General features: G+C 44.6%; 1 protein-coding gene across 8 annotated transcripts in view; it reads right to left on the bottom strand.

Annotated features, from left to right (window-relative positions):
• Positions 1–17,991, bottom strand: part of PHACTR1 (phosphatase and actin regulator 1) — a 455,927-nt gene that overhangs the window by 152,057 nt on the left and 285,879 nt on the right. For 2 of the 8 annotated variants that reach the window (XM_068236909.1, XM_068236915.1), the window contains exon 1: positions 935–1,396. The exons of 5 other annotated variants lie outside the window; for them this stretch is intronic. In XM_068236909.1, the coding sequence (XP_068093010.1) occupies positions 935–1,196 (262 nt within the window). In that variant the 5' untranslated portion in view covers positions 1,197–1,396. Of the gene's footprint in view, positions 1–128; positions 366–934; positions 1,397–17,991 lie in introns of those variants that run through there. One more of the 8 variants, XM_068236912.1, reaches the window with a different exon arrangement.

Below are 17,991 nucleotides of genomic sequence, written 5' to 3'. Positions count from 1 at the left end.
ATGAGAGCTTTATGTTGTCATAAGCAGTGGAATGTACACTCCGTAAAAGTCAACATAATGTGCAAGTAATCAGTGGTGGGCTATATGTACATGGTGGTCATTTTCTGCTGGGGTCTCTCATCTCTCACCTTTATAATAAGTAGATCCACAGCATGAGAAAACCGGCTGGACCAAACCAGGCTGACACTGCAGTCACACTACAGAACTGGCAAACAAGCTCCAGAACCTGCACAATTCATTTACTCTGCAGAGGAAATGAAGCCTTCAAATATGCTGCCTTGTCAGAAATCAATGGTTATTTTGGTAGATTTCACTTAGGCTGTAGCAGAAATCCACATTGTATCCATCATCCAGCCCTGCTAATGGTTCAGTGCAAACTAGCTAGGTGAGGAGTGGCCTGACACCACCATAGAGGTGTACCCCAGAGACACCACTCCTCCCTCTGACCTTCAAAACTCACATCCCCAGGGCAATCCCCTCCCTCCACACAACCAATAACAAACAATAGCACTACACTAGCCTTCTACTGATGACAACCAGGGCAGGCATATATACTGTGTCACTCCATTGTGGCAGATTTAATGCCACAGCAGTGTATGCCAGGGCCTTGATGTCACAAGATGGACCATCAATCACCACAGCTTGTGCCCACCCTGCTGGCCAGGGCAAGTAGTGTGGACACGTGTATGCAGACTAAAAACAGCAGTACCTGCAAGCAATAAAATAACCCCTGCCTGTCCCCCATGTTACATATGCTCTGCTGCATTGGCTGCAGTTCTGTCCAGCTACCCCAAACATGTTTTTGGCAGCCTATGCAGATAAACATGCGAGAGACACTGCTATAACCTATTACACAGTACACTGCATAGCAGAGCAATGCCAGTGCAGACAAATGGCACCCCTATGGATCCTGTGACATCCTAGCAGCACTCACCCTCCCGAGCTTCTTCTCCGCGACTGCAGTTACTGCAAATGTGCTTGATCTCCTTCCCTATGTGGCAGTGGATGACAAAGGACACGTTGTTGTTGATGGGCTCTTTCAAAGGCTTCATCCTGACTAAATAGAACGATTTCTTCTTCTGCTTGTCTCCTCTTCCAGCGCCAGGCAGCACAGAGCTCTCCCTGCAGCCAAAGGAAGGCAAAGAGAACATCCCAGGCTGCCTGCTGTTGTAGTTGGAGTGCGTGAGATCCGCCATCCGTCCCCTCTGCTGTTTGCAGTCATCTCACACACACATTCTCAGGCAGAGCTGGAGAGGGAGGAGAGCAACCCCAAGTTCTGGGCGACCTCTGCAAAGTGCGCCCACCAATGCAGGCACTTTCAGACGGGCTGAGGATCCTCTAGGATAGCATTCCTCTGACTGTACCTGTCATGCCATCATCTCCTTCTCACACAAATCATCGCCGCCCATTCCTCCTCCCTCTATCATCTTGTCCTGTCCCCCTCCATTCAGCAGCTGACCTTACTTCTCTCCATCTGCACATTCCTGAAAGCTGATTGTAGTGTTACAGCCCAGGCATTATTGTTCTGCACGCCAGACATTTTCTTTACATCAGCCTTTTCTACTTGTTATTTTCACGATATCCCGTTCAAATTAGGCTAAATGGTTTCTGTGAAAATTCTTTAAGTGGAACTGTGAGAAGTAACAGAAATCACTTCAACTACATAAATATCTGGTTAACATCTGCAAAATATGTTTATTTAGGGCTTGTTCACACTAGGGGCATTTTGCGGCTTTTTTTGAGCGCCGGTGATTATTAAAAACACCCTGAAATAGCTGGTGCAATGAATCCTTATGGGACAGTTCATATCAGCGCGTTTCGTCCGCTTTCCGCTCAGCAAAGCACCGCATGTACCATTTTCGGGGTGATTTTTCTACAATGGAAGGTATAGGAAAAGTGCAAAATGCTTACAAATCGCTTTATCTGGCTATTGTGTTTGCGCCAGAGCCGGGACAAGGTCCTCCAGCACCCAAGGCTGAGACACCAAAGTGCGCCCCTCCATCCCTGCCTCCCCAGCCATCACACACTGATTGCTATTAGACTAAGAGGCGCCACAGGGCCCACAACCTTCCCAACACCTTAATATCTAGTTATATGGCTTGCAGTCACTGCCATGTATCTCCTTTTATTATTTCTTTCTGCTTCAAACACAATTAGGAATGACAGCTGAATCAATTCTGCACCCCCTCCTACACTGCGCCCTGAGGCTGGAGCATCTCCAGCCTATGCCTCGGCCCGGCCCTGGTTTGCGCTTTTAAGAATAAATACATTGTATTTATTCTTTTCCGGGTCAAAGAGTTCCCTTTCTGACTTGCGTCAGGAAGTGAAATAGCAGAATCGCTCTGCAAAAGCACTTTAGAAAAGTACTTTTTTTAAAAAAACCGCCGCGCCCCCCGGGCCGGGAGAGGAAAAACAAAATTGCTAATTGCTGGCGTCAGCAATTTCGATTTAAATGTGAACAAAGCCTAAAAGTAGTTTTTATGAATTTAACTTTTCAGTATTAGTTTTGGGTGTGAGCTATGAAGCAGCTGATTTTGGCGCAATATTTGAAAGGATAAATCCGCACTCCCAGTGAAAATGTGGTGTGCAAGCAGCAGATAATATCGCTTATTCAGCGTGCCTCCCTCCGCCCTCCCATGATTCTACATGGGATCCTGTCCTGGGAATATGTATGTATATCACTCCCTGCATCCTTTTTCCCTATATGTGATATTCATCATCAATAGTATTTATATGTTTGTGAGCATATACAAACTCTTCACACCTCTTTATTATTTATGACTTTTCACGCACTGGGTTAAGAAATTGTTTGCACGTATGCATCAGCACTTTAATTCTGTCCCTGTGATCCGGGTCCTATACACTCCACGCTGGGATCTTTTTTGAACCCAAGCGGAGGTTGTGCAGTAAAAGGGTCACTATTTGTTGATGAGAGGTGAGGCACTGTTATTGAATTGCATTTCCTCCCATATTACGTTGTGTTATGGAGGGTTGTTTGTGTTGTGCGATGCACACTTTTAAATGGTTTTAATGATGTTTGTCTTAGTGTTTTGAATAAAGATGAAACCATCCATTGACTGGCCATACATAAATGCTTCTATGTGTGCAGGATGAGAACATAACGGCAATAAAATCAGATAATTAAGGGTGGAACGATAGTGTACTAATACAGCTATTAGTACACTATGATTCCGAGCTCAATTGCAAGATGCAAAACCTACTTTACCTGTACTGGCAAGCACAGCTGGGAAACATCTATAAAGCAACTAAGGTAGTTGCCTCGGGCCTGGAGAGAGACTTGGGGCCTAGTTGATGCTAGTTGATGCTAGTTCCCAAATCCCCCCCCCCCCCCAAAAAAAAAAAATGTGCTATCAAAGGTTTGCCCAAGGTCTTGCCTAGGGCACCATTTCATCTAAATCTGTCTCTGCTGGCAGGAGGCACAATGAGATAATCATGGGTAACCCTACTTAGGAACCCTCTTTTGAAGGACAAGGAATACAAACAATTCGAGAAGCTTTACATGATTGTGGCTGCCAAGATGGGTCTTTGTAAAGAAAAGGTAGCTTGAAAGAGAGGTAACTTGAAAGAAAGCACCAGGTCTGACCACTAGTGCTCTCTGATTTCCATTGTCTTCCTGTGTGTGCCCACAGCAACAATCAGACGTCATGTGCAGAGCACAGAGCACAATAGTAAAACTAATGATTGCACACATCGGGCCCAATTTATTGTTGGCCTGATTGTGGCTTTAACGACCCCATACACATTTACTTGAGGGGTTAATGTCCAGCAGTGGCGGACACAGCCAGCAGTGGGCCCCTGTGCAAAATTGTAATTGTGGGCCCCCTATGACCTGCGGCGCGCAAAAAATAGTGGATAGAACCTGCGGCGCATAGCGCCGCGGCAAAAAAATGGGCGTGGCAATGACCGGATGAGGGCGGAGCTAACTGTAACTTAAAGCGAACCTGGGGTGAGGGTTTATTTCCTTTTAAACAATGCTAGTTGCCTGGCGGCCCTGCTGATCTATTTGGCTGCAGTAATAAACTGAATTACACCAGCAACAAGCATGCAGCTAATCTTCTCAGTTCTGACAATATTGTCAAAAACCCCTGACCTGCTGCATGCTTGTTCAGGGTCTATGGTTGAAAGAATAAGAGGCAGAGGACCAGCACGGCAGCCAGGCAACTGGTATTGCTTAAAAGGAGAGAAATATGGCAGCCTCAATATTATTCTCACCTCAGGTTCCCTTGAAAAGTGCAACGCAAAGACAGTGGGCCCAAGTTTTGGTGACCCTTTCCCCAGAAAATTCACATAATTGTGCAGGTTTTCTCAAGAAAATACACATATATGCCCAGAAAATACGTGCAATTATGTCGGCAGATATGCCCAGAAAATATGTGCAATCATGTCGGCAGATATGCCCAGAAAATACGTGCAATCAAGTCGGCAGATATGCCCAGAAAATACGTGCAATCAAGTCGGCAGATATGCCCAGAAAATACGTGCAAACAAGTCGGCAGATATGCCCAGAAAATACATGCAATCAAGTCGGCAGATATGCCCAGAAAATACGTGCAAACAAGTTGGCAGATATGCCCAGAAAATACGTGCAATCATGTCGGCAGATATGCCCAGAAAATACATGCAATCATGTCGGCAGATTTGCGAAGAAAATACATGCAATCATGTGGCAGACCTGCCCAGAACACACCTGCTAATATAAATAAAACAAAAACATTTACTCACCTGCAGCAGCAGACCTCCTGTCCCAGCCTCCATCCGGCGCGCAGCTCCCATGGGTGGTTGGGTGGATAGGTAGCCTAGTGGGTGGGTGAGTGGGTGGGTGGGTTGGTAGCCTGGTGGGTGGGTGGGTAGGTAGCCTGGTGGGTAGGTAGCCTGGTGGGTGGGTAGGTAGCCTGGTGGGTGGGTGGGTAACTAGCCCGGTAGGTAGGTAGGTAGGTAGTCCGGTGGGTGGGTAGGTAGGTAGCCTGGTGGGTGGGTGGGTGGGTAGGGAGGTAGCCTGGTGGGTGGGTTGGTAACTAGCCCGGTAGGTAGCCGGGTGGGTGGTTAGGTAGGTAGCCTGGTGGGTGGGTAGGTAGGTAGCCTGGTGGGTGGGTTGGTAACTAGCCCAGTAGGTAGCCGGGTGGGTGGTTAGGTAGGTAGCCGGGTGGGTGGTTAGGTAGGTAGCCGGGTGGGTGGTTAGGTAGGTAGCCAGGTGGGTAGGTAGGTAGGTAGCCTGGTGGGTGCGTGGGTAGCCGGGTGGGTGGGTAGGTAGCCTGGTGGGTGGGTTGGTAACTAGCCCGGTAGGTAGCCGGGTGGGTGGTTAGGTAGGTAGCCGGGTGGGTGGTTAGGTAGGTAGCTGGGTGGGTAGGTAGGTAGGAAGCCTGGTGGGTGGGTAGCCGGGTGGGTGGGTAGGTAGGTAGCCGGGTGGGTAGGTAGGAAGCCTGGTGGGTGGGTAGGTAGCCGGGTGGGTAGGTAGGTAGCCGGGTGGGTAGGTAGGAAGCCTGGTGGGTGGGTAGGTAGCCTGGTGGGTGGGTAGGTAGGTAGCCTGGTGGGTGGGTAGGTAGCCTGGTGGGTGGGTTGGTAACTAGCCCGGTAGGTAGCCGGGTGGGTGGTTAGGTAGGTAGCCGGGTGGGTGGTTAGGTAGGTAGCCAGGTGGGTAGGTAGGTAGGTAGCCGGGTGGGTGGGTAGCCGGGTGGGTGGGTAGGTAGCCTGGTGGGTGGGTTGGTAACTAGCCCGGTAGGTAGCCGGGTGGGTGGTTAGGTAGGTAGCCGGGTGGGTGGTTAGGTAGGTAGCCGGGTGGGTGGTTAGGTAGGTAGCCGGGTGGGTAGGTAGCCGATTGGGTAGGTGGGTAGGTAGCCGGGTGGGTGGTTAGGTAGTTGGGTGGGTGGTTAGGTAGGAAGCCTGGTGGGTGGGTAGGTAGCCGGGTGGGTGGTTAGGTAGTTGGGTGGGTGGTTAGGTAGGAAGCCTGGTGGGTGGGTAGGTAGGTAGGAAGCCTGGTGGGTGGTTAGGTAGTCGGGTGGGTAGGTAGGAAGCCTGGTGGGTGGGTAGGTAGGTAGCAGGGTGGGTAGGTGGTTAGGTAGCCGGGTGGGTAGCTATCCGGGTGGGGAGCCCGACTCCTATCCTCCCTCCCTCCCTTCCTCACCTCGGGGGCCCCCTCCCGATATGCGCGGTGGGAGAGCGAGCGGCAAATGCAGGAAGTCTTCAGGGCTCTCCAGGCATCCGCTAGAGGCCCAGCCGCTTAGTCTCCAATATGTCTCCAACTGGAGACATATTGGAGACTAAGCGGCTGGGCCTCTAGCGGATGCCTGGAGAGCCCTGAAGAATTCCTGCATTTGCCGCTCGCTCTCCCACCGCGCATATCGGGAGGGGGGCCCCCCGAGGTGAGGGAGGGAGGGAGGATAGGAGTCGGGGGCCCCCCCGGGGGAATAAAATAATAAAAAAAAAAAAATACTTAATGGGCCCCTGAAGAAAACGGAACTTCAGGGGCCCTCGTGCGGCGGCACGGCCTGCACGGCCGTATGTCCGCCACTGATGTCCAGTCAATAAAACACAAGGGTGCTGTAATATATTATTTTCTCCTAAATATTGCTAGAAGCGTTTGAAGTCCTTCTCTGGGACTTTGCCGGAAATCTTCCACCTTGTTTGAAGAGTCTTGTCAGTTTGCTTTCATGCAGTTTTCTTCCATGATGATTGCATAGATGCTGCTTCAAGTTACTGAACTATTAGAACTTTGAAGTACAAGTGATCAATCCTGTTGGCTCTGCCCATATTTATACGTGGTGGGATGATGTGCACTTATGTTGTGTCAGTGGCGTCAAGAAATTCAAATAACCACTGGTGGCTTCTATGATTTTTTTTTTGCCATTACAGATATAAACCACGTGCATCACCCTGCTGCATCATCCAACTGAGTCTATCAATATAGGCAGGGCCGGTGGGATTACATCATTTGAATTGCAGAGCTCAAAGAGGACAGAAGCTGGAACCTGCATCTCTGCAATCAGCATGGAAAATGGTGCTGCAATCAAGATGACAAGATTCTTCAAGACAGAGGACAGAGGATGACTCTTCTTTAGACTTGTTTTCATGACCAGGGCCCTCCTCACTCACTGTCAGACTCCTCACACAGCACAACAAGCTGCTTTTCTCCAATGATGACCTCTTCACCTCGCTCACAGTACAAAAATGCTGCCCCTGTAATCTCTGCGCCTGATGCAAGTGTTTTACTTTGCTTCATGACAGAACCGGCCCTGTTCATGACCCCTAACTTACTCAACCGCTTATTCTGTAAATATGTAGAAAAAAATAAAATACTAACAATGATGACACCCATGTTTTTTATTGAGTCCACTTTACCAGTTTATGGTAAATAGGTGTCTGCTCGAAGATGCCTTTTTCTTACTAACCTTTGTAGGAGTGGCTGTGTGGCTGCATCCTTCAGATGGTGACCAGAGAGAACAGTAATCTCCCCTCCTTGTAAGAGACCCTGTCCTTTTTAGATAACTGTGCAAGTTACAAGTACACCCCAACCGATTTACAGAATCAAATTGTGTTGGTGCTGGCCAACAGAGCCCCACATTCATGGGATCTTTAATTTCTACTAACTGCACATGTGAAAGGTGTTGAAAAAATAAAGTATTTTTGCTGTATGGGCACCGGTTATATTTTTTATTAAGTAGGCAGTCCGCCAGCAGCTGAGGCAGTGCAATGCCCAGCAATGAACCGAGGAACCATTAGCAATCTTCATTTTCCTTATTCACTTCAGTGGAGCCAGTCAGGGCTTGGCAAGTTCAGAAGGCTACAGGAGCCCACAGCTGCAGGGCTGGGCTAAGGCAGAGCTGCGTGACGCCCCAGCCTCTGGTCGCAGAGCCCTGAGGGAATGCCTGTGCCCCCCTTCATGTCCCCCCTCACCTGGCCATGAGCAGAGCATACTTCACTCAACAGTCAGCACCACTGGGATCTCTCTTCTTTAGCCTTTGTCCGTTGCACAGACTCATATCTATGACACCATCTAGAGGCGCCATTAGAGGAAGTCATAGAGCGGGCACACTTTGGAATTTCATCCTCTGGCGCTAGAGAACCTTGTCCCGACCCTGGCTGTCTGGAATTCACTGTTGCACTGCAGTCTGGGCTCGATATAATGTTATCCCACCAAGAACTACAGCAGCAGACTACTGTAAATGTGACCATACACTCGTTAGATTAGCAACAGATAGATCATCAGATAGATTTCTGATGTATCTGATGTGTTTAGGAACATTTTTTACTAGGAACAAATTTTCAATAGATTCAGTATGCAATCTATTAAAAATCGATCTGATGGCATTTTTTTGTCATCAGATTTCCATTAGGTCCAATGCAAAATGATAAGCAATCTCAACAGATTGACCTAGATTTTCCAGCAGGTCAGATCGATTGAAATTGATCAAAATCGATGGAAATCGTCCGCAAATTGATCGGCAGGGCTATCGATTTGCGATCGATCAATTTTGATCGATCAATCGGCCGCTAATCGGCTCAGTGTATGGGACCCTTAAGTCAAACTATCACAACTGTGATCCTTCATCTTATTAATCTAAGCCCACAGAGATAGTATGCACCTGCGTACCCATAGCCGGCCTTTGATATGAGCGACCGGAGCGGTCTATAACTGGTTGCCTATACTGAAGGCACCTACACCTGATTTCCTATACTAAGGGCACCTATAGCTGGCTACTTTTACTGAGGGCACCAACACCTGGCTACCTATACTGGAGGCACCTATGCCTGGCTACCTATGGGGGGGATGGAGACCTTCAACTGACTTCCTATACTGGGGGCACCTATGCTTGGCAACCTATATTGAGGGCACCTACACATGAGATCCTATACTGGGGGCACCTATACCTGGCTACCTACCTATACTGAGTCTGAGGGCATTTGGGGGGGGGGGGCGCAACGCGTGGTGCAAATTGTCAGTGCTGTGCTATCATTCTAAATGGGGGGAGGTGGCTAACTGTCCCACTGATTGTTTTTATTAATATTCCTGAAAGGTTCTAGAATTCCTTTTTAAGTGTATTCAGGATAATGCACTCTTTCCATCCATTCGTGGTTATTAATAGTATTTTTTTCTATTATACATAAGTGATGTGTCACGGAGATCTGTGCATTTGGCGTGATGTGTCACAACGTCAAAAAGGTTGGGAACCACTGTTCTAGGAGATATCTCAGGAGATATGCATATGGGTGTGTGTGTGTGTGTGTGTGTGTGTGTGTGTGTGTGTGTGTGTGTGTGTGTGTGTGTGTGTGTGTGTATTTGGACGTGGGAAGAGAATGAAAGGGGGAGGCACAAATATCAGGTTTCGCTCAGGGCGCTGTGAAACCTAAGGCCGGCCCTGTGCGTACCTGAAGAGCATGCATAAGATAGGAGGGCATGGGAGTAGTTTCAGAGCAATAGACAGCATCCACAACTGTGTACACGGGATATGTTGGGAATGATAATAACACTGTATATGCACAGACTGCATAAAGTTTGTATATGTTCCTTCTTGTTAGCAATCAGATAGTCATCAGATATCTTAAAGGGTACAAAATCAGTGGAAAAAAATACTACACAACTGCATTATTTATTTTGGGAAATTTGGGAGTAATTTTATATTTTTATGCTATAGTCATGATTTTGTCATGGTTTTGGTCTGCTGTACATTAATGCCATCTTGTTTCAAGTGGGAAGAATTTGTTGCAAAGCACTTACATAGCAAATATATGGCTGAGATAGTCTTCCTGGCTTTTAATGAGGAATCAAACAACCTTTCTCAATAAACATCAGAAGGACTAAAGTGCAGCAACCTACAAATATAAAAAAGTTCACTTTACTGAAGCATAAAATACTAGAGGGGTTCTGACTAGTTGCTAATAATCCTGTACTTCCTGTAAGCCTGAAAATATTTATTGCATTATGTATGAAAGTGCTTCTAGAAATGTTATGTGCAAATAGATAAATGTACTCTTCTGTGGGTAGAAAGGCTTGCTTAGGAGAATGTTATTTTGTCATACGAGGGAAGTGACATTATGCAAACACCCATGGAAATGCCAGCTATTGGATGTTTGGTCATTCACAGTCAGTAGTCACACCTCTACAGTTACTAACAAAAATTAACTGTTCACTGACTAATGATCAGAACACTTGACCAAGATGGTAACTTAAAGCAAAATTTAATTTTCCACTTAACATGTTCAGTATCTCACAAAAGTGAGAACAACATATACATTTTGTAAATATTTTATTATACAGTATATTTTCATTGGTCAACCTAGTCAATGTACAACTTGTATAACTGTAAAATTTGCTGTCCCATCAAAATAACTCAACACACAGCCTTCAAAGTACATCCAAGCTGGGGGCAAAGGGGGGTTAGATTTACTTACCAGAGGCTTATTTAAGCCCCTGGCAGTCTATCAGGTCCCTTGCTGTAGTTCTGCTGCACTCCAAGTTGCAACCGTCCCTTCCGCAAGATGTGGTCACGGGCATCGGTATGTGGTCACAGTCCCTTCCATAAGATGTGGTCACGGGCATCACTTCTCTCAATTGCATTCTGCACTCAGTGTATCTAGAGGGCTGCCTCTGTGCTGCACCGCCATGCCTGCCCCATGCCTCCTCATCACTCAGACCAGATTAATTCTGTTATCTGGGGAACATGGCTACTTAACATACATATGTAGGGTGCACTTGGCTTAGTGTTAGAAAAGAGGACAGAGAGAGAATAAGAAGACATACAGTATTTCCCAAAAAGTAACTTCAGCAATATCCTGAGCCAAAAAACACAGGCAACCATAACACATGCATGCAAGGAAGGATGCTGTTTTTAGAGGGAAAGGGGGCAATTTCAGTGTTTGCCATTTGCTCTATATTACTCAGATACGCACCTGCCTGCACTTGCACAGTTCACAAAGAATTAAGCTAATCAAGCAGTGCGAGCACGATCGAGAAAGTCAGGCGGATGCACCTGTGCATGCACAGTAGCCTGCGACCACAGCTGTTGTTGGGGATCTTTTGGAGGGTAAAAGGGCACCCTGGAGGGCAGCAGACCTACAGAGAGTGATAGACTGCTAGGGGCTGGAAAAAGCCTCAGGTAAGTAAATCTAACCCTCCTCCCCCAGCCTCACATGTCCTTTAAAGTCTAAACTGCTGCCAACAAAGGTGAGTATATCCCACGTGAAGACATGTTCGATCTCTTGAGTCATGTTACTCATTAGTGTTGCAATGTCCAAGGTATGAATGGGCTGGAGATTGAGTTTGGTGGCCAAGACAATACAAGGGTTTAACAGAACAAAGTTCACTTAGAACAGGCCAAGGCATTGTCGACCAAAGAACTTAAGTGCACATGCTCAGCGTCATATCCAGAGGTTGACAAATTACCTGCAAGCTTGTTTTGGGTGTGTGATTCTGACACTACTACGGCCAAAATAGATAATAAGGACAGCCAGGCAACTCGTATTGTTTAAAAGAAAATAAATATGGTAGCCTCCATATAGCTCTCACTTCAGGTTCCCTTTAAGTAGGCATCTGTTGGTTATTTTATCAGCAGTAGTTCCTATATTTAACAGGGAAATCAGAACACATGCATTATAGTAGCAAAACCTTTTTTTTTTTTAATTGACATTCTACTACATTTTTCCTGTGTTGCTAAAATAATCATTGCCATCCTTATTATCTCAATTCCATAGTGCATACATGACACATTTTATTATTTCAGGGCAGTTATCTATATAGAAAACCTCTCACAGTGTCTGCAGTAAAGATGTGTAGAGAACATGCTGCACATGTGCTGCTTATGTTAACTCCAGCCTGTTAGCCCACACTGCAGAGCTGAGACATGACCACTAGATAGACTTGGATGTCACCAGTCCAGCTTACGTCTATGGCATTTCAACAATGCATAGAGACTGCATACTAGAATGACCAAGAGAAGCAACATATAACACACACACACACGGTTAAGTCTGACAAATCTTCAACTTAACCAATCTCTGTCTATCATTGAGATAGCAACTGTGTACATGCAGTCATTGCAGCCATACAGAGCAAATTTGTGCTGCAGAGGATCAAGGGAAATTAGGAACACAGGAGGCAAGGTATTTTTGTTTCTATATAGGTAGAACCCTCCTGCGCCACTCGTGCGTGTGCAGTACAGAGCCGCCGGTTTTCTGAAGCATGAGCACTCCCGAAGACTGCAGAAGATTCCCGCAGTGGGCGATTCAAACCTGAAGCCCGCAGGGGAACGAGGAGAATGGGAAGGCTTTGTATGACCCAGGACGGGAAGGCTCTGTTTCCCTTCCTGGGTCAGGACATTAAATGAAGCAGAGTAAATTGTCAGATGCTGTCTGTGCGATGATTCCATATCCTCACAAGTTTGCCTCAGACAGTAAAAAGTCTATGGACCAGCGCTGTACATAGCTTAAAGGATACATCCGGGAAATCAATAAAAATCAGATTTACTAAGAATAAAAATCAGATTTCCTCCAGCCCCTGGAAGCCTATATGTCCCTCGCCCCAGCTCCGCTCCAAGCCATTTCCCGGGGTCCCCTCCGTAGCAGCCACCAACATGAGCAGGTTGACAGCTACTGCGGATGCGCAATGCTTGCAGTTGGGTACTCGTGGAAGGGAGCTTTTGCGCAGGCACAGAAGCCTCCCTGGTACAGAAGCGTGACTGTGAGCAGCGTGGCCGCGTATTCGCGCATGTGCAGTGGGAACGCATGAGACCGGTTTGTAGTGGACCTGCAGCATGGGACGCATAGGCTTCCATAGGTGCTAGAGGAAGCCCCAGGTAATTACATCTGATTTCAATTGATTTCCCGGATGTATCCTTTAAACATGCCCACTAATGATACAATATTCATTGTACAATATTACAACATATATATAGTAGAAGAGTAAGCTGAGTGAATATTATGATTGCCTCTTTAGTGGACACATTTAGGATGAAATTTCCTCACTAGCTGTCCTGGTAATAGGGGTGACAATGACAGGGTATCCTACAGGTCTACAGCGCTGCAAGACAAGTATTGTAACCTCTAACCTCTTATATAGGCTATCGTGCTAATATTTAATCTGTAATGGTTATAAACAGGCCTAAGCTTACAGCAATCTGGAGACAGATGCTTCATAGGTTGCTGTTAAGCAAAGTTAATGTATCAGTAGCATTGAAGGGTTAAATATACAAACAGCAAGGGATGATTTTGCCCACAGCCATTTTCAACAAATGAGATGCGCTACCCGCTAGGATTTTTTAATGGACAAATTTAGCTGATGTTGCCCTAGGGAGTAGCATTTTTTCCTTTCTTAAAATTACCATCTCAAACCTATAATTTTAATTAGGAGACTCGAGCATGTTCCATTGGTGCTGTTATTTCTGCATATTTGGATGAGAAATGATGATTAATAATCATTTATATGCTAGAACACAAATCAGAATCCTGTTCTTGTTTTGGTACAAAATGTCTTTGAAGCGATGTTAAGCTTCATTCCCAATGCAAGGGTATAGGTAGCGATACCCATGTACATTTTGTACCATGTTAATGTGCAAAGGGATGAAGATGCTGAAACGAGCTCTAGTGTGCAGACAAATGACGATGATTGACAATAGGGAGCAGTTGTAAAGGTTTTAGCCAAGCTTTTCAAATGTCTCCTATCTTAGTAAGCAACAGCACTCCAGCTCAGCTGCTGAACAACAAATGTGAATGTTCTTAGGTCAATTTGCATACTCCTCTATACTCCACATTTTCACAGAAGGTCAAACAGATAAAGGTGCTTTCTACTATAAATGTAATAATAATGGCCCCATGATGAGTAAGATTGCATTGTGTGCATACAAGCTATGAGGTTATTTACTGAGGGACAAGCACTACCTTTCCACAAGGGATTATGAGTAGACGCTTGCCTGATTATTTTTTCACATGCACTAAATGGTGATCATCAGACATGTTGCTCACTTAAAACCACAGGAAAATAACAATCCATCTGTGATTCTTATCTTGCAATTCTTTCAAGATACTAATGTTTAGCAATGGTAAGCAGGATACGGTGGACAGGATAGTGAATGTCTGCAATGCAGTGCAACGTTATGGACTGTCGTTGTCAGCTTCAGCCTTCTTCTGTCATCTTTTCTCACATTCTGCCTCCTTCCATCATCTTTTGCCTTCTTCTGTCACATTCTGCCTTCTTCTGCCACCTTCTGTCTACTTCTGTCATCGTCTGCCACCTGTCTACTTCTGTCCTCTTCTGCCTTCTTCTGTCATCTTTTCTCACCCTCTGCCTTCTTCAGTCACCTTCTGGGGTCTGCCACAGCTAGGGACAAGATCCGTAATGAAAGCCTCAGCACACAGTAGACCAATGAAAATCCTCACTGGAGAGGGAGGATTCCTATTTGTCTGTTTCAATCCAATGGGGGAGCCTCAGCAGAACACTTTTGCTGGGGTTCCCATTAACACTGCAGTGCTTGTCGGTGGCAGCAGCGGTGAACCTACAATTTGATACAATTTGTTGAATGATCGATTACGAACGATCGTAAATGACATTTGGGACCACTAATGGACAAAAATTTCCTAACCAATCCGATCAGATTTATGAAATTGATCGGAATTTCGGTTTGATCCCATTAATTTGATCGGATTTGTCAGGAGATTTTTGTTTTTACTTTTATTTACAATCGTTCATACAAAGAATCGTTTGTAATTGATTGTTCAGTAAATTGTATCATTAGTGGCCACCCTTAGACTCATTAAAAATGTAGAAAAATCTGGGCATCTCAATAACTACAAAACTCAAGTAAGGGAGCTTCTGCTACAAAAAGCCGTCTGGTGTTTACATTAAGCTTACAATGCCTCTCCTCATCCCCCAGCTAAACTGCAGTTTCACTTTATCAATTAAGTAAATTTCATAGTGACTTTATAATATTTCTCACTGTGAGAAGCTGCGGAGCCTTTACTAAAATAGTTATTAATCAGAGGAAGGTGCCTAGGAAATAATAATCTGCAGCATATTGGAATAGGGAAGCTTCATTTGTGAAATAATGACATGAATATTGGCTTTTTCCATCATCATAAATAGGCAAGGTGATGTAACAATGGGGCCTGTGGCAGACCACAAATTATAGAAAATGACTTTCTGCTGTCAAATAGAATATTACGAAAAATAAAAAGGGCTGGCAAGTGCAAGCTGCTTGCATAACAATCTGAGCACTGGATTTAGTCTGTAGTAAAAGATTAAATGCTTAAAGTAAACCTGAAAAGGAAAAAAAAATATGATATTATGAATTGTATGTGTAGTACGGGTGATTAATAGAACATTAGTAGCAAAGAAAAGTCTCATATTTTTATTTTTAGATATATAGTTCTTTTTTTCATAACATTGCATATTCCTGCCATATTTGCAGTTTACAAACTACAGTCTGTCTTTTCAGCTATAAAACAAGGCAGAAATAATGACCCTTTGAACTATCCTGCAGTAAAACCTTACTGTCTCTCACTGTTTCTGGGCTGTTTTAGTGCTACAGAAAACAGGACTGTATTCAACCCAGTGGGTGCAAACGTTTAGAGAAACTCTTTTGCATAGATAACAACTGAAGTTTTTTGTTTTAACACTTCTTGTACTGGAAAACAATATGAGAATCTTTTCTTTGCTAATAATATTCTATTTCTTAGCTGTACCACACATACAATTCATAATCTCATAAGTTTTTATTTTCGCTTCATGGTTTGCTTTAAAAATAAAAATAGGACATGATTTATAGACCCCCTGGCAGGGTGATTAGATTGTGATCTCATCTGAAGGATAGATAGATAGATAGATAGATAGATAGATAGATAGATAGATAGATAGATAGATTCTGAGTTACATTCTGATGCGGCTCAGAGCTCAATATACAAAGTGAGAATATGAAGTCTGCCACCCAAGATATATTTTCAGCAAAGCAATCTTGGAGAGATTTCTTTCACAGAGTATTAGAAACAGCAGTGGGATTACACAAGCCTTAATTATTTGCTTCCATCTGTTCATTAAAAGAGGTTGACAAGCAAAATAAAACTGTACTCCGCACAATAAACTTCTGTCTTTCCACTCTAATAACAGTCTAAATAGTCTCATAGTGGTCATTAAAGGTTGTTAGATGCAGCCAGTATCATATAAAAGTAGCTGTTTTCTGTCACTAGCTGCATTGAAACATATTGTGTGGAGTACAGGCAGGGCTGTATGTTGCTGCATGTAATCACTTCCTGACTACAGCAGGTATGCAGACATTTATGTTTAGTGTCTGACATTTATCAGACAAGCTTTAGCTTTTCTGAATAGTCTCTGGCACTGTGCCGGAAGTTTGATCAGAAACTCTTAAACCTTTATTAGACTTTATACACATACTGTATACGAGGCATGTTGTCTGGTGTGGATCAGGACCTGATCCCTCAGACAACATTGCAGGGATGAAGCTGTACAGACACTTTAGGCTAGCCATGTGTTCTGTTGAGTGGCCAATGGAGTGGCGCGTAAGTGACATCATGGGATGGAAAAGGGAAAGGGACAGATTTCTGGGAAGGCCACAACCGCCATTGCCTTGGTTGGTTAAAGCAGAAGGGCAGCAGGACATCGATAGATAAGGTGTTATATATCAAAGTGTGTAATCTCTCCTGGTCTGCATCACAGCTAACCTGCTTTGCTCTACTGCATGAACTCCAGAGATCCCTGCATTCCTCCTACATCCTGGTGTGTGGTGACAGACAGCAGCAGCATCTGACTGTCACCTGATGATCCCGTCCTGTATGATTGACATACAAGCTTCTGTGGGAAGTGCCAGGGGTTTATAGTAGAGAGCAGAACTCTTGAGTTTGGTGAGTTTTCATGCACACATCCACAAACAGAAATGATCAGCTCTGCTTAATTGCCTATCCCACTCACCACTGTTAGTTTATTATTGGTCAGCTCTGTTAAACACCTGAGACCTCTTAAATTTATGGTTGGTTTGTTTTTCTTTTTCTCTGGGAATGACAGCAGCAGTCTCTGTGCTTAAGTTTAAGTCTTTCCTGACTCATTTTAGTAGCAGTAGAGCATTGTACTATTAACCATTGGTGAAAGCAAGAAATTTTGAGAAAGGATGACATCTGAATGACATTTAGTAGAAGTATGAGTATACAGCACTCCTGTAAGACCATAGAAGTAGCGTAGAGACTGGCACCATCAAGCTGTAATTATGCTCTTTATTGTATAAATCAAACGCTCATTTATATAGTATACATGCATGGAGTATTCACCAATCACATTCAAAGAGCTAAGAGCAGACAGGGGATTGGTACTCCATGCATGTATACTATATAAATGATGATACCATTTATTGGCTAACTAAAAATGAATAAAAATAAGCTTATTTTTATTCATTTTTAGTTAGCCAATAAATGGTATCATCCTGGTTTAAAACTTCTTGCTTTTACTGATGGCTAACACGGTACAATACCCTACTGCTACTATATAAATGAGCATTTGATTGTTTTTATTTAGACACTGACATCCACTTGAGAAAGGAGGTAACCCCTCCAAAACATTGTGATATACAGTATGTCTATGTGTCTTTTTATGCAATAAAGAGCATAATTACAGCCTGATGGTGCCGGTCTCTACGCTACTTCTATCTGAATGACATTTATTCATATTTCCAAAACAAGCTATGTATCTCCTTCTGATGCTGAATGTATATATAGCTGTGTGCTTTAACATCTTGCCAGTATACAGGAACAAAGTCTGAAGAAGGCTTATTAGCCAAAAGATTACTCTTTTTCTTTTAAGTTAGCTAATAAATGGTATCATCCTGATTCCAAACTTTCTGCTGGCTCATTTTAAGATTTGTCCTTCCTTACCTTAACCTATTTTAGTTCCTGGACGTAGAAACTATGTCCAGGAACCATGCGAGCTCCCGCGGCCGATCGCGCGCGTGCACAAGCGCTCCTGGCCGCGTTCGTTAGCCAGGC

Source organism: Hyperolius riggenbachi, chromosome 5 (assembly GCF_040937935.1).
Source record: "Hyperolius riggenbachi isolate aHypRig1 chromosome 5, aHypRig1.pri, whole genome shotgun sequence".
In the NCBI taxonomy this organism is placed as follows: Eukaryota; Metazoa; Chordata; class Amphibia; order Anura; family Hyperoliidae; genus Hyperolius; species Hyperolius riggenbachi.
This window is presented reverse-complemented; position numbering and strand designations above follow the sequence as displayed.